Below are 25,955 nucleotides of genomic sequence, written 5' to 3' on the forward strand. Positions count from 1 at the left end.
CTTACAGTAATTACTCTAAAACAAAATACCTCTCCTCTTCCCCCAAGAATATTCACTGACGAGGCCAAGGCCACTCATATTTTCGGAGACAATAATGAAATATAGTCAACTAAGAGCAAGTGGCTGTCATTTTTGTGAGGTGTTTTACCATGGTTTTATTTCGTAAAATTCACTGATGCTTCATTTTTCACTATTTATAAGACAGTACATTTTAACTCATCAACATATCGCAAATGATAACATAACCTACGATGACAAATGATCACATACCTTACGAGCTATAGTGATTGAGTCACTCTGAAAATAAAATACGTAATGTGGAGCCTAAACCAAGGTAAATCACTGCCTCTCAGAAAAATCCCACCACTAATTCACAGACGAATGATTCGAGGAAAAAAACAAATGACTAAGGAATGCGAAACGGCTTCCGCACGGAGCTGTGCGGCATGGCTATACTTCATAGTTTTTCCTTTAAAATGAAAATTTTTCCAATAATCCCTTGCCGCGCCAGAGGAAAGCGTTCCAGAATTAAAACAAAAGACTTATGTCAAAAGGATCGCGAGCCGTGCGCTCGTTTCTTGCCATCATCATCCTACGAGGAAGGAGACGAAAGGGGAAGAAAAAGACGAGGAAGGAAAAGAAAGAGGTTTTTGTCTTTCGTGATATGCGCGGAGGGATGAGAGCCCACATTTCGAGGAACAGTTGAGGGATTCTTCATTATCATCGTCTTCATTTTTTTTAACCAAAAAAAGAAAATAAATATTCACTTATTTATTTATGCCCGCAACACTCATTCCCTATGATTCTACCCCATCCCCTCCTAAACTTCATCAGGAAAGCAAATACTTGGACGAAAGAAAGAAATAAATAATAGGAACGCGGCCGCAAAATATGAACCAACTCGTGTGAGCGGAGTTGAAGAAAAAATGAAATGAAAACATTCGAGAGACGCGCGAAATATCCCCGACGACCTACTTTAAAAAAGAGGCTTCGACCGAAAAATCAAGGGATCCTATCTCAGTATTCTTATAGCTTCCGACTCAATTCTGATGAATCTCACGACGCTATTAAAAAAAAAGAAATATCAACGAGAGAATTCCCAGGGTTCACCACAATGCGTCTTCAACTTTCCTATGCTCATCCTTTGACGAACGGTAATTACCGTTCAGAAGGATTCCAGAAACACCCTAAATTGTAGCGGGGCATTTTTTGAACTATTTTTTTGCAGAACAGTGTAATTTGTTTACCGCAGAAAATCCGCAGGACGGGAGTCACGCGCTCTGATACCAAATCATAAAGCCTGAATCAGACCATTTTTTCCATCCCTTCTGAGGGACAACTACAGCGACGGCTCCGATGATGGCGGAATAAAAGACCGTTTCCCGCGACGGCTCGAGGGATGTAAATCCCATCCCTTTTTTCTGTCACTCAGCATGTCCCTTTTTTTCGTCGCTGTAACAATCGCTGGGACCGTCCTTCTGCCAAGCAGAACGCACTACCTCTAGTTGCGATTTTAACGCCATGCTTGGATTTTTATTTCAACGACAGTCGTAAATGCCGTAGAGACGGAATAAGCGATGGAAAAAGGGACGGTGGGAATGACCGTGTGGTTCAGAGAAAGATGGGCCCAGTGGCGTAGCAGTCGTTCGGGGAGAGTCCAAAACCAGGGGGGAAAATTTAAAAAAAAAACAGGGTACTAAGTATAGGGTTTCACACTAATTTATGCACTTTTCATAATCGACAAAACTTCATTTGTTAAAGAAATATTTTGTAAATTCATGATTTTTCTATATTTTGTTTTCTTTTATAAAGGAAAATAATTTTGTTTTTATATTTCGGGGGAGGGGGGGGGGGGTTCAGACTCCTCCCGGCTACGCCACTGAATTTGTATAACTAAAACTCTTTTGGTCCCTGAAAACCAATGCAGGAGCTTTCATTCACAGGTACGGAAAAACTGATCGAGTGATTCAGGCTTTCGTTAAGTGGAGGAACCAGAAATATAATACGTCCCAAATGAACTAACCTTATTTTTCGTATGCTCAAACCGTTAACTATTTAGATTGAATAGTGTAAAACTGTTACAAGATATATTTTTTCAAATATTGGTAAATAATTCCAACACCACTTAACCACGCTTAATATGGAGAAGAAAGTCAGAACCACTGTATACTTGACAATGCACAGGTGCGGGTATACTTGCGCGTATCCATAAACTTGGACAAGGTAACGTATTGTGTGATTCAAAGCTAGCAAACTCGATATCCGGCATCATCGATAGCTTCCTAGCTTCTCAACATTTATGCTGTACTAGTTTTCATTCTTGCTCCCAGCGGGACCTTGTAGTCTTCACACAACCAAGTTCCCTCAGTCTAAAGTTCACATTGGGATCTACCATTGTTTACATTTCGTAAATACTACATACATTTTAAGGACTGCCCTTGCGTTTTCATTTCTGCATATCTAGTTCATAACAACCTCCACTTACCCTCACTTCCTCTCTTCCACACTTCACACTAAAATTCTGATCTTTTAGACGACAAAAATATTTCAGAAAAATTTCCAAGTCTTGAGGACCGAAATTAAATGTCAATTGATGGAAATTTTATGCCAATCAATCGCTCACATCTTACGATCATAACCAATTTCTTCCGAATTCAAGTTGACTTGAATACTTTTTTGTACTTGAACGCCGCCAAGTGAAATATTTAGCGAAAACTCATTGTTTACTTACTCATTCTCCGTAAGAATTTAATGAATATGGTATCAAGTCCAATGAGTTCCTTTACACAAAATACCTAAGCATTTCGGACTGGCTCGAAAACTAAAAATGTTATTCGTTATAAATGCATCAGCTGATTTAAATTTAGATCGAAATCATGATAAATTACAACTTGTACACAAAAAAAAATCCTCGTATGCGATTATTTTAGCGGAAGGGGTATCGAATTTTTTTTACCTATCATTGCATTCGAGCAAAAATGTAGCGCATTATTGCATAATAATGATACGTAAAAATGAAAACTGAACTAATTCGATTAAATAATCGTATCCTTTGATTTGCCGCTAACAGCATATGAATCGTTTCACTCGTTCCATGTAATACAAACTAGGTTGATTCGTCAGTCCATCAACAATTCTCTTCATTGAAGCCGATTCAAATCGATACCGAACGTAAGATACCGAATGATATAACTCTCTGCGGCCTAATGGAAGCCGCCTACGCGAGGAAACAGCCTTATTTATGAGATCGCGAAGTAGTCCGGAAACAAATAAACGGACTCTGTAGTTTTAGAGCCGGTTACTAATACCGAAGCAATTCCATGAATTCTTCATTCTTTTCCGTGAGTGAAAAGTAGGTAACGGTTAAAAAAAAAACATTGCGATATGAGGATATAAGTGCCAACTGCTTTATCAAAGGATAAAGAATTTTACAGAAGTGGAATGCAACGGTTTTATAGGCAATGGGAGGAAAGTATAAAACTTAACACAACAATGCTAGAGATAATAGTTATCAATTTGGGGAATATTAACGATGTAGAGCGATTGGAATTTTAAAAAATGCTAACAATAAGTTCTACACTTGAACGTCAGACGCCCGACGTATCTGCAGCTTGACATTATTATTAAGACGGAAGTTCATCAAAGCTTTCAAATTCCAACTTCCTACATATTACTGCATAATGATCAAAATACATGTTGCCAATCCATATAATGAAGTAAGTATTAGTATTTTACATTTATTTCGCCCTGTTTAATACTAGCAGAATGAAAATATCAATCAGCATGTGAGAAAGATTTCCGTATCAATTCATTATGAAATGCATTTAGCACAATATTCCTCAGACTTCACCCAAGAAGCTGAGATGGTGGGCGCGCACTACCATGACCGCCATTACAACCGCGGAAACTGGATGGTTGTTGAACCTCACTGATTACGAGCCCACGCCGCACAGTGGCCCGGATCCGACAAAGGAGGACGAAAATCATTTTTAGAACTTTTTTGAAACCTGCTTTGAGTACGTAGGTTATGTAGTAATATGTCTGGGGCATCACACTTCATGCTTAATCTTTTATCAAAAAATTGCTAACTTAGATATATTACGTCAATGTAGCGCTATTTATAACGAAAACGGGCTTTTTCCCTGTTTTCGAGAATTACGCATTTGATATTTATTTTGAACGGACCATACGTCAAGTCCACTCAAATAAAATTGATTGTTTGAGGCGTAGCTTTGTGAAAGCGATACATTATTAAAATTAAAAAGAAGAACTTTGTGCTTTCACAGGAATATTTATTCACAAATCTACACGACCATGGTTTCAAAGTTAGACGTTATCATCAGGTGATGATGACGACGTCTAACGTTGACGTCTAACGTCTAAAGTCTGATGTCTAACGTTGAAACCATGGTCGTGTACATGTGAAAGCACGAAGTTCTTTTTTTATTTTAATCCACTCAAATAAAAAATCTCCACAAATTTAAATAGGTAAATGATGGATAATTAACATTTCATTATTTTCTTTTGCACTTATTAACTCTAGGAGTCCGACTACCAATCATTAGAGACTGAAGCGTGCCGCAGAGGACATCGGCGTGGACGCCAGCGGGCCTCTCATTTAAGAATCTTGTTTATCAATCATACTTATGCCATTGAACAGACGTAAAACCACCGAAATATTCTCAGAAAATGGCTTGTCACCGCAGACAGGGTGGTTCTGATTTCCCTACTACACGGGTAGGAATCGTCTCGTCTCCGCCACCGAAGGGAACGGGCCGGATAATTGTGTCGGGGGTGGAGCGACGAGCAGACGTCTCGCCCCATCTCACGACGAAGACGACGGCAGTGCGATAGAATGATAGAGAAATGAGCGAAGGACAGAGGACGCTCCATAGTAGAGAAGGAGAACGCCCGGAGCGGCATCAAGGGGATCGAGCGGAAAATAATAACTACCCGGCGCGCGCACTGGACTCAAAAAAAATGGAAGAGGAAAAAATGAAAGACGGGAAGCGGGAGATTGAAGAGGCGAGCGCAAAGCACGATGGGATGGAAATCAGGAGGGAGATGGGATGGGAGACGGAGGAATAATATGCAGGGGGAGGGCGGTGGGGGTGTATAAGAATGGGGAAGGGGACGCCAATCCCCGGAGGAAATAAGTACACTCGAGGAGAACACAATGAAGTCTACACTCCTTCCCTTTTCCCCCTTCCATATCTTTCCTTAGGAAGAGAGATGCTACCTTAAAGTGAGCATAAACTATGGCGCCCTGCGTGGTTATGACGCAGTAGCCGAAATCTGAAACAAACAATAAAACCACGAGGCATCTGAATAAACTAATATTATCATCATTATTATTACGTGGTGGAATTCTTCCATCATTTACTGGTGAAAAAATGGTATGTCTAACTTTTTTATAATTATTAAATGAGAAGATGATAGGGTACCTACATTGAAAACGGTCGTCCCCTAAATCCATTACCTCCCGGTGATCTCATATGAGATCTCTTAAAAGCTAAAAAATTTCAAGTGAAAGCTTTTATATCAATTAATTTTAAGCGATTTTTTAAAAATCTCATACAGACGTCAGAGATATATCCCTAATACATACAGCATGGAAGTTAAATATACAGACAGATAATTATGAAAACTATTTAATTTTTCAATGATCTCTGATGAGATCACCGAAAGGCAATGGGGTAAATTAGTACTAAAGTGGAAAAATTACATTTTATTGAATGAGTGGAAAATCACTGAAATTTTCACACATTCCCAAATTCAGTAAAATTTTAGCCAATAATAATTTTCACTCCAATACCGAGCACAAAAACTGCTCGTTTCATTAAATTATAATCAAAAGTGGAAAGGCTCATTTTACCCACAACCACTACTTATTATTTAAGAATTCTAACGGTTGAGTTAGACTTACATAGAGCATTTTGCGAATTAGACGGCATGTTCCCCATCCCCGTAGTGAACTACTTTCATAAATTCACAGTAAGGCCTATCCTATTTCAATTTATACAGAAATACCTATTTCTTCCTCCACTGTCCGTGCTTACCAATCAATTGCTCATCACCCCCTCCAAACTCAGCATTCGTTCTATCCTGGCCCTTCTATCTCCGCATCGCATCTGGAAGTTCCCATATCTCGCCGTACATGCCTAACACTTCGCCGTTCCTGTCCCTTTACGTCCACTTCACCTTCTCCACTCTCCCCATACCTACACGTAGAAAGACTACTGTCTTGTCTCATCCCCATGAGGAGGCTGGAAAAAACAATTACAGTCATGGCTTCACAAAAAAGTTTCAAATCATAGCTAACGCCTCAACTTCTACTAGAACGATTAATAAATTTCATGAAAAATTATTCACTTGCAATAAATTATCTACAGTTACCGCTTAAAGAATTATGGGGATGGAATCAGGCAATTAGTACTCTCTCTAGTTGGATGGGCGCGGTACCCTATTGGGCAGAGCGCTTGGGTGCTGATCGATAGGTCCTCGATCCATGCACAGGGTTCAAAGCCGATGGATACGGACAAAAAAATATATTCTCAACGTCAATGTAGCCCAGGAAAGGAACTATCCCTCCTACTATGAATTTTTGAATTTAAAACTCCAATGGTTTAGTGCGGGGCGAGCTCTACCTTCACTTTTCAAAACAAACCGTCGCGTTGGATCATGGGGTAAGTGATTGTTGAAGTAAGACCAGAGGGGCGGGGTTAGTCACGCAGTAGTAGCACAATCTTAGTAGCGCATGCGCAAGATTGAATTCAATCGCTCTTCAACCCCATCCATTCTTACTCTGATGGGAATAATACGAGAAGAAGGGGTGCTTGGGACGGCAATTCCCGGAGGAAATAAGTACACTCAAGGAGAAAGACACAAAATGAAGTCTGCTCTCATTCTCTCTCCTTATATCTCTTTGCAAAGGAAGAGAAATGCTATATTATACGAAAAGGAACGATGCTAAAGAACCATATATCTGTCTATCTTCTATATACCAGGGATTGAAAGCCCACTTCGACGAATAACATCGACCGTCGGCGAAAAATGCTCTGTGATCGTGAAATTCAAACATTCAAAGACCATATGTCGCGGTTGAATAAAGCACTAAACTGATTATGGCCACAGAAACGCTGAATTCAAAACTAGCCCAAGCACTGAAAAAGTATTTAAATAATGGTGTATATATTATACCGCATCTATAATAGACTCATTGTACCGTCTTTAATCACAAAAAGGTAAATGTTAGTCCTTAACTATAATTTGAAGGAAAAATGCATTTCACAAACAAGCCACAGTTTTACTTCTATTTACAACAATAATAGCTAGTTTTGTCAAATTTATAGTGGGTTTTAAATCTCCTCGTTCATAGCTCTCTAAGGGCACACACGAAATGCCACTCATATGAGACGATGCAGGAACAAAACATACTTGGATGCGAGAACTAAAGACAAGGAATCGGTGGTGCATCAAACCTACAATCAAATATTCGGTTAGGATGACTCAACCACTTACATAGATATTTTCCATTCTACAATATGGTTGAAACTGCAAGGCCTACCCTAATCTTGTCTAATTATTTAGCTTCGGGGAAAGTTTAATCAAAATGCAAAATGATTAACTTCAAAAAACAATGATCGACAAAATACAATCGCAACTTTTTTTAGAGACACAGAGCGAATAAATGGTGATCGAATGAAGATAAAATCGAATATCGAATAAAAGATAGAATCGAAGATCGTAAGTATGCACGTGGAGTTCATATCAAATCGCTGCATTGTAACACCGAACCGTAACACGCTTTGGCGGAAAAGCTCGTCCACTATGAATACATGGTTTACCTTGAAATTAAGAAAAAAATACATTCATTTTAATAGTAAGTATTATCCATCGCCCCTCGTGAACCGCGACTGCATCGTAACACAAAGGCCTATCTCTTGAGGCACAAGTACGTAGTCTTGTCTCTCGAGATCGATACGTACGCCAAGACGGTCGGTAGCCATCTCTTCCTTCACATGAATAAGAACAGAAACGAGAATGCTGTCCCTCCCCTAAGTCTCCACCAAAATACCCAAAAGCACTCCCCCTCCTTCCACATCTCGACACAGCGGAGAGAAAAGGCATCAGCGCAACCGGGTGGGTATGTACTTCGAAAGAAAAGCCAACGTCATTCTTAACAAGATGTCATTCATTCATCAGAAAATCAGCGACAAGAAGAGTTTAAATACCCGTGAAATAAACCGCTGCACTTGCTAAGAAAACTGATCGCCTTTTTTTCTTTTTACTTTTTACGACAATTTTGTTTTGTTTTTGCTTATACATTTGAAAAAATCCTTTAATTTTATACTGAACGATCATTGATAAACTTACGTTAATTATACATAGTAAACTTATTTAAATTTTGTATAAACTACATTTTCGCTGTAGGACTGCGTTACACTAAGAGATTCATGTTTTGGTGAGAGCTCAAGCTTATGTTCGCAATTATAAACTCACAATCATGAATTTAATGCCGAAAAAAATAACGAGTAGTACTTTGATGCATAATGACGACTACATCAAACGGACAATCTTATGGGTACTATATGACCAATACTTCCTTCTCTCATCACTCACGTTGAAAATTAGCAGGATTATAAGCCGGCATTGTCATAAAATTAGAACAAAATGCCATTCCTGGATAGGAAGCAAACTTCCGTAACAAAAATGCATTTAAATAGTCACAAAATTTTATGGTTACTATAAATAGAACGCGCGAAAACATCAAGACTTTTTTTGATAGCCATGCATAAATTTTGCTATACTTGGTAGGCACCGTGCAATCCACCACCATGCTTTACGCACGTGTTTAGAAAGACGTATACGTCCTAGGATGAATACATGCTAGCGAGCTACTCGTGGTTAGAACCGGGTTTACTTTCAGCAACATGCAACCAATGGCATTCGATTTAAGCCAACCCATCCTTTATGTACTTCCCTCATCAAGTCAAAATTTAGCCTTTCCCCTTTCATTCGATTAAAAAATCATATTCTCTTTTTCTTCCTCTCCTTCGTTAACCCAACATTCGACCCTCTAACACAGTTTCCAACATCCCCTATTCGCTCAGTAGGTACTCGCTCCATTCATACCTTCTGCCTCCTCCGTATCTCATCTAAAACCTGCCTCTCCTCACCCACCCAGTCCAGCACTTCCTCGTTCCTCCTCCTCTTCGTCCATTTCACCTTCTCCATTCTTCTCCACACGCACATCCCGAACACCTTCTCTCTTCCTCCTTCCTAAGAGTCCGCGTTTCCGTACCATAGAGAACATTCTGAAAACGTTTAAAACATTTATCGCCTTCGACTGGTTTATTAATCCATTGATAAAGGTGATGAATCACTGAAACCAGTCACCAAAACGAATAAACCACGTAGTGAGAAAAAAATTAATTTCAATTTCTTTCCTAGTCACAATAAAGAGAAGATCACTACAGCCATATATAGTAGTGCTAGTAGTTCTAATGTCTTATCCTTCCCAAATGAAAAAGAGCGTGGGGACGTGTGGGTAGGTATATGAGTTCGCAAAGACGACAACGACACCCATTTTGGACAAGAGACGAGCGAGGGGCGCTTTTCGTTTCAGACGACGGATGGTGCGGAAGCGCTTCTCTTTTGTAGTCACACGGAAAATGAAAAAAAAGAAAACACGAGAGAGGGGGAGAGAGGGGGGGGGGGGGGAGAGAACAGATGAAGAGCTAACGAGGGGCGTCCGTCCGGGAAGGTGACAAATCTCTTCTCACACTCCAATTCCTTTTTTTTGTTTTTACAGTTTCACACGGCGCGGAACACAAGGGAGCAGAGGAACAGTGTATCCACGCCCACAGCAGAATCGCGTAAAAAGTCACCCGGTTAAGGTAAAAAGATGCTCGCGGAGCGAGACATTCTGGAGTATATATTTTTTTCTCTTCGCTTCACGAAAATTGCTTTTAACGCTTCATTGGCATTGTTAATTCTCCACTCCAATTCCGTGAGACTCACCGTTGTCGTTGTTTGCTTTGCATTCGTGGTTGGTACGCACTCGCCTTTGATGTCGATTTCGACGATTGTGAGAACAGGAACACAGGACTATTTCATTAAACACTACCGTTTACAACCACACCGCGCACTACACCTGATCCAACCCTCTGCCTTACGCGCCACGTTGTCACGATAATTCATTCATACCTTGATGACAAAGCCCGTGCGTCTATACATTGGCAACGATGCAGTGCGTGCTGTGGCTGGAAATCAGAGAAGCATCGCTCGATATAATCATATTCCTCTGATTACTCGTCTAAGTATATAATATTTATATCCAATTCCACTGCTCTCTCGGGAAAATGACCCACAATTTAATACTAGCATCCTATTATCATCCTGGGCATCCAAATGAAACTTGAAACCAGTATTGAAACAAAATATATGGCGATTAAGAAAATGAAAAGATAATAACACGGATCATCTTCCCAACAAAGGATTTAACTGACTAGATAGCTTACAGTGTTGATCCTTGCAATCCAAAAGACAACAGTCAAATTTTTAACAGATTTTCTACGGCTGGCAGTTCAATGTTTCCCTGTAAATCAATGCCTTATTACTATAAAATAACGAATTTATTGTTTCAATCCGAATCTGAAGCAGATTATTTTCGCTAGGGCATCCTAAGTATGTTGCCTAACACTCCAGGACATCGAGATAATTAGAAAGTAATACAAATGAAATAATATCATGATACGAAGCTCTTGTCCCGTCATTTATATTTTTAGCTGTATTTCAATTTTTTCCCCATTCTTATACCATCATCGCCACAAGAACATGGGTAAAAATTCTGAGATTCAACCACAGTAATCAGGAATACAACACGGGAAGCCCAGAGTTTTCGCATCGTCATTCGACTACGTACTCTTGTAAGGGCATATTGTGATATTTTCAGGAAAATAGCACTCCCTAAGATTCTCGGGGAAACCTCCACATTTCATTTTGTCCTGAATGAAGATTAAAACTACCATAATCGTATGCCCTGAGTCTGTGAAATGGCCACAATAATCCACCGACCGTTCCGACCTATATGAACCAACAGTTGACACTCCTTCTGGGTAATCCCCCATAACGGCCGGGAAGCGAAGGACAGAAGTAGCGAGCTAGAGTTCCACGGAATCGAGAATTACCGCGACCAGGCATCGATTTTGGCCGCTGCATACATACTGCCACAGGGAAAAACCCCGCTTTCCTACGCCATCCGCCCAGCTAGAGTAAGAAGAGTGGGGGAACAGAGAGGTGGCGAGTTCGACCCATCGCAAGGGGCGTTCGATGGATCGATCGATGTGGGAAGGGGGAAACGCATACTACACATCGCCACGCGCGCATACATCTATGAGGAAAAGAGCAGCAGGAGGATGTTTTATTTGCGAGGGTTAGTGGGGTCGTTCGGTTGGTAGTAGGGTGCTCGCATTTCGGGGAATACAAGAGTGCCTACCCACTATATATACGGAAACGAAACACAGCCACACGCTGGGTTGCCACAAAAGTTCCCCTTAAACAATGTTTTTGAGGTCATAGGGATCTTTTCTTCATAGTTCAGTAAATATTAACAAGTATGAATACAAGTACCACCGCATTCATAGAAATATAAGCACACAGATTGCAGAAACAACCAACATACGATTAAGCCAGAATACGGTACATCCGAATGTCAATTAAAGTTAGCAGGAAAAATAGCTCCGAAACCGGTTACTCAAATATCTCTGACATTCATTAACGAGGAGAATAGAATTTAACCAACCGAAGCCTAAGCAAAGAGTAGCGTGGCAAAATTTTCTGGAAATCACAATTGAAAATCTAAATTATAACACAGCTTATATTCTTATGGCGAATATGATGCTCTTTATATCTTAGGAATCAATATATAAAAAATTAAGGCTATTTAACTAAATGAATACTACTTTTTTAGTTGATATAACAATGAATGCTGTAACTGTGGTCAAGTAGAGTTAGTTAAATGAAAATGGCTCTAAGGTTGAAATATCTGGAACCTAATGATTGTTAAAATATAAGGACTGATGGGTGCAACCAATGATGGCAAAACACTATTTAATAACATATGCGAAAAGAATTTGTTCTGAATCGCGCAGGAGCGAACTTACCTCCTCAATCGGGTTACGACCCATCATCGCTGGCTTGGCATGCGTAACGTATTTTTTTTACGAATACGACATCGGGATTACGTGGCTTCCCTTATGCGTCCATCAATCTGAAATAAACGAAAAAAGGTCGCCGGAACGAGAAAAAAATAACCGCAAGGGATAAAAAGAAGGCTAGGGATGCAGATGCCTCCTGTCAATCAAACGAACGTAGGCTAATATCGGCTGCGGTCTCGAGAGCATCACCAAATATCGTTACGGCGGCCACACACGCCAGGATAAAGGTCATACTTTTTTGTAGTTATTATTCACTCCATCATTACGAAAGACTTCGACGAAGTTGGACGTGATTTTGCCAAATATAGGATTAAAGAGGAATAAAAATCACCGCAATCAGGCGACCTTTGAATAAATCTATACAATAGCGATTTTTTGTTCTGTACAAGGGACTACACTATTAAAACGGCAAACTATAGCTGAAACATGAACGATTTTTTCTAAACATTTTCAGGGCCAACTAGGGATCCACAGATCTTAATGAGTCGAAAATCTAAGTTCGATTCGAGTTTGTAAAGTTTTACAACTGCATAGTTAGGACCTGAGAATGGAAGTTACTAAGCAATGAAAAGAAAGGTAAGCATATAAAAAGCATATTTTAGGAAATAGCTATGTGAAACTGGAATTAAGTAAATGTTTTGCGAAAGACCTCCTACAGAGGATACCGTTTCATGAATGTGAAAGTATAACTAAGAGAAATATGGAAAAGTTGCGTTTGGAAGTTACGGAAATGTGAATTCCAAGGATGAAGAAAAGGAGGTGGTGGAATTACGATAAGATTGACAGTTCGTGATGTAAATGACTTAGGAAAGAAGAAAAGAAAATAAAAACGGAAGAAAGGCAGATAAATGCATTGGAAATGCCTTGCCAAACACCAAAACCTGTGCAATATGACAGAGGAATTAATGCCAGCAAAAAAGGTGGGGAGGGAAAAAGAGTTATCTAGTTGATGCATTTAATGCATGGGATTTGAAACAAAAGTAGGACTTAGGTAACGGCAAAGAATGACGCTAATCCGCATAGACAGCGATTAGAAGACGTTGATGATGCTTAAATGTCAACCTCTGAATAAATCACGTTGTCTTTCATTCACACTTTAATTAATACTTCCGAGTTTTTAGTACTCGATTTTGCCCGAGAAAATACATAATAATATTGAAAAGAAGCTCATGAAACTCGCAATTGATAGACATGGACATGAATACATTATCTCATTATGTGATCATGCTATAAGGTTGGGCAAAAGACTAACTTCTCAACAAAGTGAGACAAAAACAAGCTTAGTACGTCAATTGGTACATCAAGCAGAAACAAAATTTTTGGCAAAAGTTGAGCTTTTTCTGCTAAGATTACGCTTCGATTTAATTTCGACGTAAACAAAATCACAATATTCAGGAATTCTTCTCAGGCTCTACACCATGCTCATTTAGTTGTATTGGTCGACGTTTACAAAAATGACTTGTCTTCCACTGTGTTACTGTCTGAAAAAGTCCCCACGCCTTGAAAGTGGTAGGCAAGTCGTTTTCCGAAACGTCGGCCAATACGACTGAATTAACCTGGTGTAGAGCCCGTGGAGAATTCCTGAATATCATTCAACAGGAAATTTTTAAATCGTTTAAAATCACTATATGCCGGCTCTTCAAGTTTGAATGCAGACACTTGGTAATATTTGAGAAAATGGCTTTCGCGAGGATATCATGCGAATCAAAATCACGCCTTGGAGGGAGGTCCACGAGGCAGGCGCCTCCTCGCGCATCGGTCGGTAAATACCGCCACGGCGCGGGGCGTGAGCCAGATTGCCTTATCGTGTTGTGCGGGAAGGGAATTCGGGCCAGTGATTCCGAAACGGCGAGGCACAAGGGGTCCCTGAGGGGCGAGCAGATCATTACGAGCAGATACAAGGGGCAGAGGGCAACATGGCCCCCAGAGACGGCGGGTAACACCATACCCTGGGCGCTAGGAAAGATGAAAGTTATATTACGCACGTTAAGGTCTTCTCAATCAATATCTTTCGCTTTTTTCCACTGAATTTGGGTATTTAGTAATCTGGAAGGACCAATCTCCCTCAAAAATTGTGAAAGACCCCGGAATATGTTTGAAAATCTACCTATACACAAAAAAACTTTTAATTTGAAACTTCAAAGAGGTGGAAAACGTACTGGATACGTACAATTGTACAACATAGGCAAACCAGGAATTTGGATGTAAGAAAAATGAAATACTCTTATTTACCATCAACCACTTTTTTACCAAAGCTGTGTCCTTTCAGGATTGCTGGTCAGGATAAAATAATTCTTCACTTCAAGGTAATGTCAACATTACATTTAATCTATTCACCTTCGTCAGGACTGCGGCTGTTCACTGCTGTTTTCTACATAAGTCCTGATGAAGGTGAAAGAATTCCATAAAACTTTGACACTATTCTCAAATAAAGAATTATTATTTCCTATCCAAGCCTCCATTGCGGGCCCAACATAAAAAAAATATTTTAGCCGGTAAATGTAAGAATTTAGCAACTAGACAAAATATAAAATATCGTATAGAGTATACTGCTGTATGAAAATGGAAGCTGAAATGTAGGAAAATTATAAAGAAGCAGACATGCTGACATGTGGATATGGTCGAGAAATACAAGAACAAGCTGGATGAAAAGGAAATAATATCTGGAAGTTTGAAAACAAAAGCCAGAAGAGACAAGATTTCTGTAGGGGTTGAAAAAGAGAAAAATAAAATTTATCGTATATTCCAGCAGACAAATTGAATTCGCAAAAAATATTCTTGAAGGGAAGTAAAAGACAAGGGATGGCCGAGGAAGAAGTAACTGGACGAGATTAAGGAGAACATGGGATGCAGCAACTACGAGGGACTAAAGCGAACGACTAACGACAGAGATGAATAACCGTTTCGACAAGGCATCAGACTTCAGGATTTTACGAATAAAAGAAAAACACCCATATCACCACATTGACATGGTTAGTCCAGAAGAAGCTTCTTCTAATGACAGACCATGAACCAGTGAAAAAAATATATATAATCGTATTCAATGGCAGCACAATATTACAATAAAAAAACGTTAATCGTTTAGCTCCTGCTCAAAACTTTAAATAGTCAAGAAAGTATACGAATACGAACAAAAATTATAGGTATTATGGCTAATGATTAAGTGGAAGATTCGTTGCGGGTTGTCTTCTGTTCACAATGAGGAACTCATGGAACACTGTCAACCCGTGGAATACAGAAGATATTAAATTGATGAAAAATGGGAATAAAACTCAAATAATCTGTAATTTCCATTATTGATAAAATATACAATGAAAAAAATCATTTGTATGATCCAGGTTTCGAACTATAATCTCCCAAGCGTATTACCAGTCGTATCACTCGCACATGAATTTCAGACTAGTTTTTCAGAACCTGAAGTTTAGGTCTCACGTCCACATTTCGGTAAATCGAATACCGGCTACGCCAAACGAATTTCGTACAGTGAATTTCATTCAAGCAGTAAAAACATTTGTCCCGGTGCGCGTGACTGCGAATATAGCTTTTTTTATTGCATGGAAATCTTGCAAACACTGAGATCATAATGACATTATTAATCATAACTGATTTTCTCATACCAGAAAAATATGTTCACTCTTAAAAACAAAAATGTACGAAAAACGTTTCGTTTTTGTGGAAATTTCCAAATGTTGATTAAAAAATTCTGTGAGAAGATACCAATCCATCCTTGAAGAATAAAAATATATTCATTAAGGGCACGGAATGGCTACTTTCACCATGGCTATATAACGATTCGCAACGATGCAAAACGGGGGAAACCGCAGACTTAGATAAGAAATAGGGGAAAGAGAAAACACCGTACCGCACGACCCTCGGGCGCCTCAAAAAGTAATCAACCCACCCTTGCTCTCCCCCAAAAGATAACGACCATGTTCCGCCCCCGATAACTGGCGGTGGTGGAACACACGATTCATTTATTGGGGTCTACCGCACGAGCAAGCCGCAGAGTGTAGCTTCTGTGCACCGGCCTCACTCCTAACGTATGATAAGGGACATGGAAACAAGGGAGGCCAACAAGGAGGTTCCATTAAGTATTTTGGCGGTTTGATCGCTTTGGGAAGGCAGCAACCGAAGACTGGAAACCATTACGCGGCGACTGTCGAATGATTGGGGAGAGAAAGGAGGTAGATCCAATGGCAAGGGTGCCGAGTAACCATCAGTGGGGGTGCTCAAATCCAAAATGGGCGGCTGCAATATCTCTGGCTGCCAACTCTAGCAATAAGGGTACCTATATATATAATAGATACCTACGTTCAGAATGAGTACTACCTGAGGTTTGAGGCATACTTTTGAACAACTGCTTTTCAAATTACTGTTATTATAAAATTTACAAATATAATTATTAAATTTTCTGGTCTGGTTTTAAATACTTAAACTGGTTTTAAATATTTAAACAAAAGAGAAATCATCAAAGAGTCTACATGCTTAGTTATTGGTTATGTGAAAAAGGCTTTTGGCAAATAAATACCCGGTGGTACTTTCTTTTGTAGAATTTGTGAAATCTACAGTCCCCTGGACTAATTTATATTAAAAACATCATTCAATTTTACAGTAAAATAGCAATTAAACAGACTCCTCCAATAAAGCTATACTGAATTAAGACAGTTTCTTTAACTACGAACACCAAGCGCTTCCGTGTGGTGCTCTTAGATAACTTTGCAACAAAAAAATATAGCAACCACCATTAGGCCTCGAACTTCAGATTGCTTGAGGAGACACACCGACCATACCCGCCAATACACCCAAATCTCGCGACCTAGGGTGTATTTGGTCTCTTCTGGGAAAACCTAGATATTTTTTTAGAGTCCGAACAGATACCCTGTTAAGTTAAGGGGGGTCAGTTACTTTCTAGATCCATCTGGGAAAGATTGGGAGAGTCACAATCCCCGCTATTCCCCGTAGAAGAAAGATAGACAAGAAATGAATCCGAATTTCGACTGTTTCACAGGATTTCAATCGGGGACTGAACCCGTGATCCATAGAGTAGGAGGAGGAAGAAAAAATTTGGGACGAAAAATGTGGTCGCAAGTAATGACCACAGAGATGTTTAAAAAATAACCTTGCTCAGAGCCATTCTATCTAATGCCTAAAAAATTACATCGCGTAAAGATAAACCCACGAAAAAGAAGTTAGATGAGTACATATTATTCTCATTGACAACATCAAATTTATTTCGATTAAGTGTATAGAAGATGCACTTACTCGAAATCGATACACATGCTAGAGACCTGCAAATAATACCATCGCAAGAGAATATTAACAGAGCAGTCACTAAGCCATTACGGGCGCAATAATTTGGGCAACGAAACCTACAGAAGAGACAATAGCGTTAATTATCAATAAAAAGAAGGACAAAAATTTCTCAGGATGAGGTGGTCCATCATAGCGGACGTTTCGAGGCTCAAGTATTCCTCGTTTTCAAAGTGATAGTTACATGCCAACCTCGACGACGAGTAGCGATTCCTAACTATAAGCATCATTCATGATTTACCATATCATCCTCTTGAGAAGCAGAGAAATTTTATTGAAAAAATTTGCCCGAAAACTCGAGGCCTTATCAGCATAATTGAATATCAGAAAATAAACTACCATGAACAGTTACTTAACCAACGCTTAACCGAGGCCAGTTTTTAATCCACGAAAAATGACGCAGATGAATTACCCAAAAATATTTTCATAACATAATTTAGTCTTAGCCACTCACTGTAAGGGGAATAACAATTGGACTACCTACCAAGGTATAGAAATAATATAGAGAAGCTTCAGCAATCACGTTCATTTCGACACAATTTTAATGCAGAATAACCATCGTTTCGACAACTTGCCATGATCAGGTGTCGGGCAGCATGTCACGATGTCGAAACTGTGATCATTCGGTATTTATAGTAACGCAAATAACTCAGTGTCTTCTATTGTGAACGGGAATAGGAAATTTCCAATGGGTAAGGAGACCTGAGACAGCCTCAGATGCCATTTCTAGGGAATGAATCCAAAAATCTATTTCATAGAGAAGACGAAGAGTAAAATCTACACATAAATTCTTCAACGAATTCTAGGCCACAGGCCAAAGCGCAAATTTACATAATAGATTTTCGTCCGATTAATGCTACGGAGGAGGAAGGGATCATAGCGGCGGAGAGGGTAGAGCATTTCGCCACTGATCGACAGTTCCCGAGTTCGAATCCAAGGTGAAGCTTCGAGTGATATCGGGTGCCAGGGAGGCTTCAGCAAGAAAAAGAAGGGCCCACTTGAATCCGTGAAATTCATACGCCCGTGACGAGGGAGAGCTCTACCCTCACCATTACGAGCCAACCTTCAAATTGAAACACTGATGCAATTGATTCACCGGGAAAGTATGAGATCTTTCTGGCATTTTAACAATAAAGAGAAACAAAACACTCACGATCTCCGCGATGGAGCACCATGTTGTCTGTCTTCTAGGACTGCTTCAGGTGTAACAAAAAGGACGAGTCGGGCGAGCTGCTATCGGTCACTAGAGTCGAGAAACGACGACGACGTGATGGATTGAAAAAAAAACAAGTTTCAGCCACAAAAGAGAACGATAGAAGGGAACACTTCTCTTCCCTCCACCAAAGCGGAGATGTCACGGTGTGTGAGACACTTCGGACGTAACTGAAACAAGGGGAAGGACACTGGGTTTTCAGTTTCTCACTCGACGAACAAGGCGATTGACGAGAGCCGAGAGGGATGTAGTAGGCGAATGCCTCTTTCCGTCGGCAGCGGTGGCTCCGTTCACAGGATACGAGGGCGAAGAGGCGGATTACTACGACTCACACTTAAAGGGTTCCAGCGACGAACGGGAAACGATCCTCACTCAATATCCAGAGACGGAAAAAAGAACTCTGGGGAGATGGGATCCGGGTGCTGGAGGTTGGGGAGGTGGGAAGGGGGAAACGGAAAAAAATGAGCGAGGGTAGTTTGCAGGGGGATGAATTGGAAGCGAAGACACTGCACAAATCTTAAGACGACTGCGTGAGAAAGGATAACCACAAACAGACGCGGGATAAGTTAGCGCGCACTGCGAGCAGTATCACGAAAACTACCGAAGAAGACGGGGAACGAGTCCGCGGGTCACCGCCGAGGCCCGCGTCACCCGAAGGGCCCTGTGCAGCTCGATGGGGCCCTCTCCTCCGTATCTGGGGGGGGGGGCCTTGGCGAGGTCGACACAACCCAGAGCACGGGGTCTTTCTCCTGCCAGCTGGATAATTCTCTCTCTCCGCCTTCCAGACACTTTCTGTGGGAGAACACCGTAACGTGGCACGCGCGTGAGTCACGCCGTGTGCGTTGGAGGAAAAAAAAGAAGCACGACGGAGCGAAGTCGAGCGGCGAATGCGTCTGTGTCGCGTGAGAGAGGACGGCGGAGGCGAGTTGGAGGGGGAAGGGAATGGAGGGGTTATGAGGGGTGTGGGTAAGAGGGATGGAGATGGAGTGGGTAAGGCGTGGAGGAGGAGAAATGGTAAGGAGGGGGGAGGGAAATACGTGCTCGTAGGGGAGGCTAAGAGGGGTTTCCGAGGGCCGGCTCGATACATGGATCTCCCGATATTTCACTGGCGATACGACGGTAACCCAATGCAACAAATATTCCATTCTCTTGAGGTTGAACTCGGGCTGTCCACCTGGTGAAAGAGTCTATTGATGCCGCCGTTTCGAAAACTGACCAGGGTTTCATCTTTCACACGGAGGACAACCCGAGTTTAACTACAAGACAACATTCGCCGGGAAACGTCGAAATCATAGTTGGATCTAAGGTTTCTGCGGCGTTTCTCCATATGAGTCACGGCTTTCTGGCGTTCCTCCTCAGATATTCTGACCTGAAGACGCCAGCAGGATGGCTGGAGAAATGTCGTCACCTACGAACAACACAACGCGGAGAAACGTCCGAAAGCCGAGACTCATACGTCGAAATCATACATCCCATTCTCTTCTTCCTAGCATGAAGATTATTCTCATTCTAGTTATTCCAACGGGTGAGTACACGTATATGGAGCATACCGTGGATCACCCCAAAGTTCATTGATGAGTTTCGCAAATCCATTTCATAAAAATTCATCTGGATATAACCGCGTCTAAATTTACGTGATCTCAACCTGAAAACGCTGGTTCGGATACCAGTGAAAGACAATTCTGGCGTGGTGAAGCCAGGTAGAAGTTATCTGAATAACACCGCGGAGAACTATCAATCAATTCATCATGGCTATGCCAGAGATATAATCGTACCGTGGCGGATTCCTGGGAAATTACAGGCAATCTCAAGCCATCTCGCGGTGATCGCCTCAAAAATACGAAAGAGGAAGCCTTACGTTCGAAAAAATAATTAATTTTCGAGTCGACTTTCGAGATAATAACAGAAAGTATTGCCAACAAAAAGAATTTCTCGGAAAATTGATGATTAAAGATATTTGTGCAGAAATTTGAATTTCAAACAAACAACCGGCTTTAATTTAAAAAATCACGATTATTACGAAAGCATATATGGCGCAAAAACTTGACGAAAACTTCCGGAAATTCCGGTTTTCCCCGGCTCTATGAGCACCCTCGATACCTCCACTGCATAAACCCATCAAAAATACTTACTCCAATTTTCATGTGATATTTGAGATGAATATTCTTAGAGTGTGTAAATTACATGGGAATGTGAAGAAAAAACACGAAGATAGATTTTTCAGAGTAACAATGTATGCGGGGGATGAGGTTCGATTTCGAAGATCCCGGGTGAGAATATAAAGTACAGGATGAAGCAGCTTAGGACCTCGCAAGTCATCAGTATTCCACGTAACCAACATTTAGAAGGAAAAATTCGAAAGCCAAAAGACGAAAATCCATTGATTTATTACATTACGAATTTTATAATTATTGTACTATGATAACGTTAAAACTAATATACTAGCTAAGGGATATTGTGTCGCATTGCCCTTCAAAATTACTACTTTTATCGTGAAAGTTTAAAATATTTTTCTCTATAAAAGCATAAACATATTCCGAGTTCAGTATTAATAATAATATTCAAATTAGTACCAGAATTATTCAATTCAATCGACTATAAATACTACTTATATTCATTAAAAAAGGAGGGTGCGTCATATTATAACGATCATACAAATAATATGAAGGATCAAACCACAATGCTTAGATTAATTGAAGATAAAAATAGCTCGTTAAATGTAGATGACGCAGCACTGGACTCAAGCTGCAGGAAATTGTTAACTCAAATTACATTCATCGTAAAATCTGTGATCAGCGTTGTCTAATCTCAATTTTTAACTCGCAATGGCGACGAAAGTCATAACATTTTTTTTTAATATGTCAACGAATGGTTATAAGTAAGAACTTATTTTGAATTGTAATTTCCGCTAAGTAATTGACATACAATAGAATGCATGATTCCCACTCGACCAGCCGTATTTAGTCTCGTTTCCTGATGCATGATTTGTTACAAACTTATCTTGAAACAGAATCAACCATGTTAAAATCTTCAGGATATACATAAAAGATACTAAACAATAATCGACAAAACTACAAAAAAAAAAAAAATACAAAACGCAAATACAATAAACTAACCTCACAAAAAAATTGAAGTAAAATGTTCCAATTTGAGGAAGAGGTCGATTTTGACGAGGGTCATATCTACGTGGTCTACAACTTTTCACGAAGTTAGGTTAAGTTTAAAACAAGTTACGCGTCAGGGAATTAGACCGTTCGAGCGGTAGCGATGCGTCCTCTTAAAAAAATCGGATCGAGAAAGGGATGAATGCGAAACAGCATCGATGTGACGAAAAATGGCAAGGAGCCATCATCCATGCTAGGGTTCTCATCGTACACGGGGGCCGTGCAGAGAGCAGTGGCAGGGTAAAAAGGGTCAGGAAGGGAGTGGGGGGGGGGCGAGAGGAAGTAGAAGAGGAGAAGGCAGGAAGCAAAGAGAGAGACGAGAAGAGAGGGGGATCTGTTTTTCGAGTGTTCGACCTTTTCCCGAGAGAGGGCAACGCAGTAGAGTTCGCCCGCATTAGCTAGCACTCGACTAGCGCCGCGCCGAATCTTTTCGTCCTTCTATTTTTTTTTCGCCCTTCTCTCTCTCTCTCGCTCGGGGAAAAATATATATTTAAGAGAAAAAGAGGAAAAAAACACGCGAGGGTAGGATCGCGTGCCAAAAAATGACGAAATCGCTGAAACGTCCGATCGAAGAATTTTGGCGTGCCGGACTGGAAGTCGGAAGAATGGGAAGTGGAAAAGAATAACATTATGTATTCGACCGCGATATATACAAGGGGAAGGAATCGAGCGACTTCGATCCGTGGTCCCGTATTTAGGTATAAAATATTTTTGAAAAATCATTGACAACCGTTTCACTTTGATAGTGAAATAAAACGTTGTCGGGTTGATTTATGGAACTCTTTCCATGGCAGAGAAATGAAAGGGAAGGAAAATGTATGAAGAAATAATGATAGATTTGGAAAATAAGAAACCCTTAATAAGGTAGCAAGACTATGTTTTCAAGGCATGAAACTGATGACAATCACGAGTCCGATGTTCTCTTAATGCTTTACATGATGGAAGAAAATTTGGGTTTTGTGGAAAACTTTGAAATAAGGGAATTTAGCCTATTTACAGAGAAAAAAATGCTATTTATTACGTTCCTATTAACAACCACTTCATTCCTTATGAATCTATCTCCCTCCTCACAGTTTTTAAAATATTGATCTAGTCCATTACTAACAATATTCATAATTCACTTTACTTCTATTCACCCAACTCCTTCCATAAGCCCACCTATTGTTTATGGTATACATGAGAAAGACTGGTATGGTTCGATGTTATTTGTAACGTCTAGATAGCTGTGACGAGTTGTTGAAACTGGCAAAGGACAAATAAACCATGGTGTGCCGGGTGGAATGCTACCGTAGTTTTTCTTTCCCAATTACGACTCAAAAAATAAATATCTATCTCGTCAAAGAAGCTATGATGAGGAGAAAACGAAAAACTAAGAAGATGCAATTTTCGCAGTGTACAGAATGTGTCCTCCTATTTGAGGCCTACCGACTGTCGCTGGAAAAACCTGGTCTCCCAAAGAAATATTTGTTGGAAATGGTTATTCGATAGCATTTAAAAAATGAATACTTCTTAAAAAAAACTTTAAAAAAACACGCTTTTATTTCGCTTGGAACAAGTAATAAAAAATATTTCAAAAAATGGACTAAAAAGTAAAAAATAAATTTTTATATGAATAGTTCAAAGAACCTGGGTAATCCATAATATTTTCACTAATAAATTTTTGAAATGATAATTCAAAGAACCTGGGTAATCTATAATGTTTTCACTAAAAATAAAAGCGTTGGGGCCTCACCATAACATATTACTCCATTACATAAAAATACTACTCCACTAAATTTCTATTACATTTTATATCTAGAACACACCTGATGACACCATATGGTGAGGCCCCCACGCTTTTATTTTTTTACTTTTTAGTCCATTTTTTGAAATATTTTTTTATTACTTGTTCCAAGCGAAATAAAAGCGTGTTTTTTTTAAGTTTTTTTTTAAAGAAGTATTTATTTTCTACTTTTTAGTCTTTTTTCGAAAAAATCCGCCATGTTGAAAATTCCATATTTAAAATTAATACGTTTATAATGATCAAAATACACATTTTAGATGTTCGAAAGTGGTAAAATATTGTATTGTCACCGGGAATACGACTTCCTGTAAAGTTTCAGATCGATTGGAAGTCGGAAAGTGGTCGAAGTTTCGATTGCAAGCTTTGAACTAAACACACAAACAAACAGACAGAGTGAGTTAAATAAAAGCGTGTAAAAAGGAAACTTAATCCCGGATATAATGCCACGATTCCACAAAATAAAGTCTAATTCGATAGCGATGTTTGTCCTTACGAAGAAAAATTGCGATGGCAGAAAACAGCTTGAAAACACTCACGTGCCGTTCTGACAACAACTAATATAAGATTCATTACAAAATAATAATCATGATGGAAATAAAAAGTAAGCACAACACCAAAGCTAATAGAAAATTCAATCATTGACTGAAATCAAAATTACACTGATCAATTTAAATTGGCGACTTAATGAACTTCTTGGAAAAGTTGTTGATCGCATAATATAACATCCGTTTAGTTCGTATGCAGCTTATACAGCCCAGTCTGATTTTCTTGTAGCAACAAAGGATGTCACGAGCACAATAAGTATTTTCTTAGTAGACTCAAACGCTTCAGTTGACACGTGAAAAGTAGGTATTGGTGCTGAATCGCGTGGGAAACTCGCCAAAACAAAATGGGAACTGATAACAGTTTACGACTCGATGTGTCCTGATTCACGACACGCAGTAGAGGAATAATGCCTAACACAGCCATTGTTAACTCTTATTTTGTCATTTAAAAAATTCCAAAAGACGCCAAATGAAACGACTAACAGGTAAAGTCAAATAAGCAAACTTCAAAACGCATTATATGCTACTGTAATACCTAAGAGTGTATACGCTACATATTGAGTTGTTTTAGGCGAGACTTCATGGAATTCACTAATGATTATGAATTATTAAGAATGGCTTTGGTTTTCCATACGTTTACTTTAAAACTCCACTGGAAAAAAGTTTTTTAAGAGGACCTTCATCATCAGGATGCCTGTACGTTAATGTAAACTTCATCATGCCTACGTTTCTCGGTTCACGGTTCTGCTCATGAATTTTCACATAAATAAATATGTTAAATACCACAATAATTACATCCTGATGAAACACTGACTTGCAATTTTCCACAAAAAAATTTTTTTTCAAGGTACAACCAGTTATACCTTGAAAATGATGTAGTAACGTCGAAACTCGAGTCAAATTAAAATTTTATTTTTCTGGAAAATTGCAAGTCAATGTTTCATTATGAATCAATTCCACTCCATCTCGCTTGATTCCTCGAATTTTATAATTACATCCATTAAATTAACCTGAGTAGCTAAAAAATAATCATGGAACTAATGGCAGATAACCAAATTATCCGACCTTATTTGATGTATATCCGACAGTGAAAGTGGTAAAATACTATTATTAACTTCTCGAATAAATACTATCTGGCGGCGTGCTCTTTCTTTGTAAACGCACACAGATCGATTTCAATATTTGCTACTGCGCTTATTTCTTTAGCAAAGAAAACAGAGCACACAGCAATGCGTTTTTCGGTAAGAATTTAATGTCACATTCGCTTGGCAAGAGGGTAGATCACTGTGGAAAAAATATCATGTAGTTTTTCGGTTCGTGACATCCTTTATTTATTTATTTACCATAGGCAAAATGAGCCTTAAGTCTGAATCACACGATCATTTTCTTTCGTCGCGAAAAGTGTTCACAAGAGCGATCGCTTTTCGCGACGGGAAAAGTGATTGCTCTAGTGATCATTTTTCTGAATAACACCGTCCCTCCCGCCGTCGCTTTTCGCATCACTTTCGATATCACAGCTCGTTGTCATAGGACCCGAACAGCAAAAATTTATAGCGTGTTTGTTTATCTATGTCGTTCCCACGATTGTCAAACGTTGCGCTACAATCGCTCCTTACGGACATGCATTCTGATTGGCTGATATGAGGTTTTACTGACGGTTTCAGTGACGGAAAAAGCGACCAGACGAGTGATGAAAAAAGTTATTGGAATCCTCATCAT

General features: G+C 39.7%; 1 protein-coding gene across 5 annotated transcripts in view; it reads right to left on the bottom strand.

The window, feature by feature from the left end:
• The window catches only part of LOC124162869, a 316,654-nt gene that overhangs the window by 232,105 nt on the left and 58,594 nt on the right, over positions 1-25,955 (bottom strand). The window contains exon 1 of one of the 5 annotated variants that reach the window (XM_046539559.1): positions 18,685-19,637. The exons of the other annotated variants lie outside the window; for them this stretch is intronic. Within the exon in view, the coding sequence (XP_046395515.1) occupies positions 18,685-18,706 (22 nt within the window). The 5' untranslated portion in view covers positions 18,707-19,637. Of the gene's footprint in view, positions 1-18,684; positions 19,638-25,955 lie in introns of those variants that run through there. 5 annotated transcript variants of the gene reach the window in all.

The sequence above is a fragment of the Ischnura elegans genome, chromosome 7, assembly GCF_921293095.1.
Source record: "Ischnura elegans chromosome 7, ioIscEleg1.1, whole genome shotgun sequence".
Classification (NCBI taxonomy): domain Eukaryota; kingdom Metazoa; phylum Arthropoda; class Insecta; order Odonata; family Coenagrionidae; genus Ischnura; species Ischnura elegans.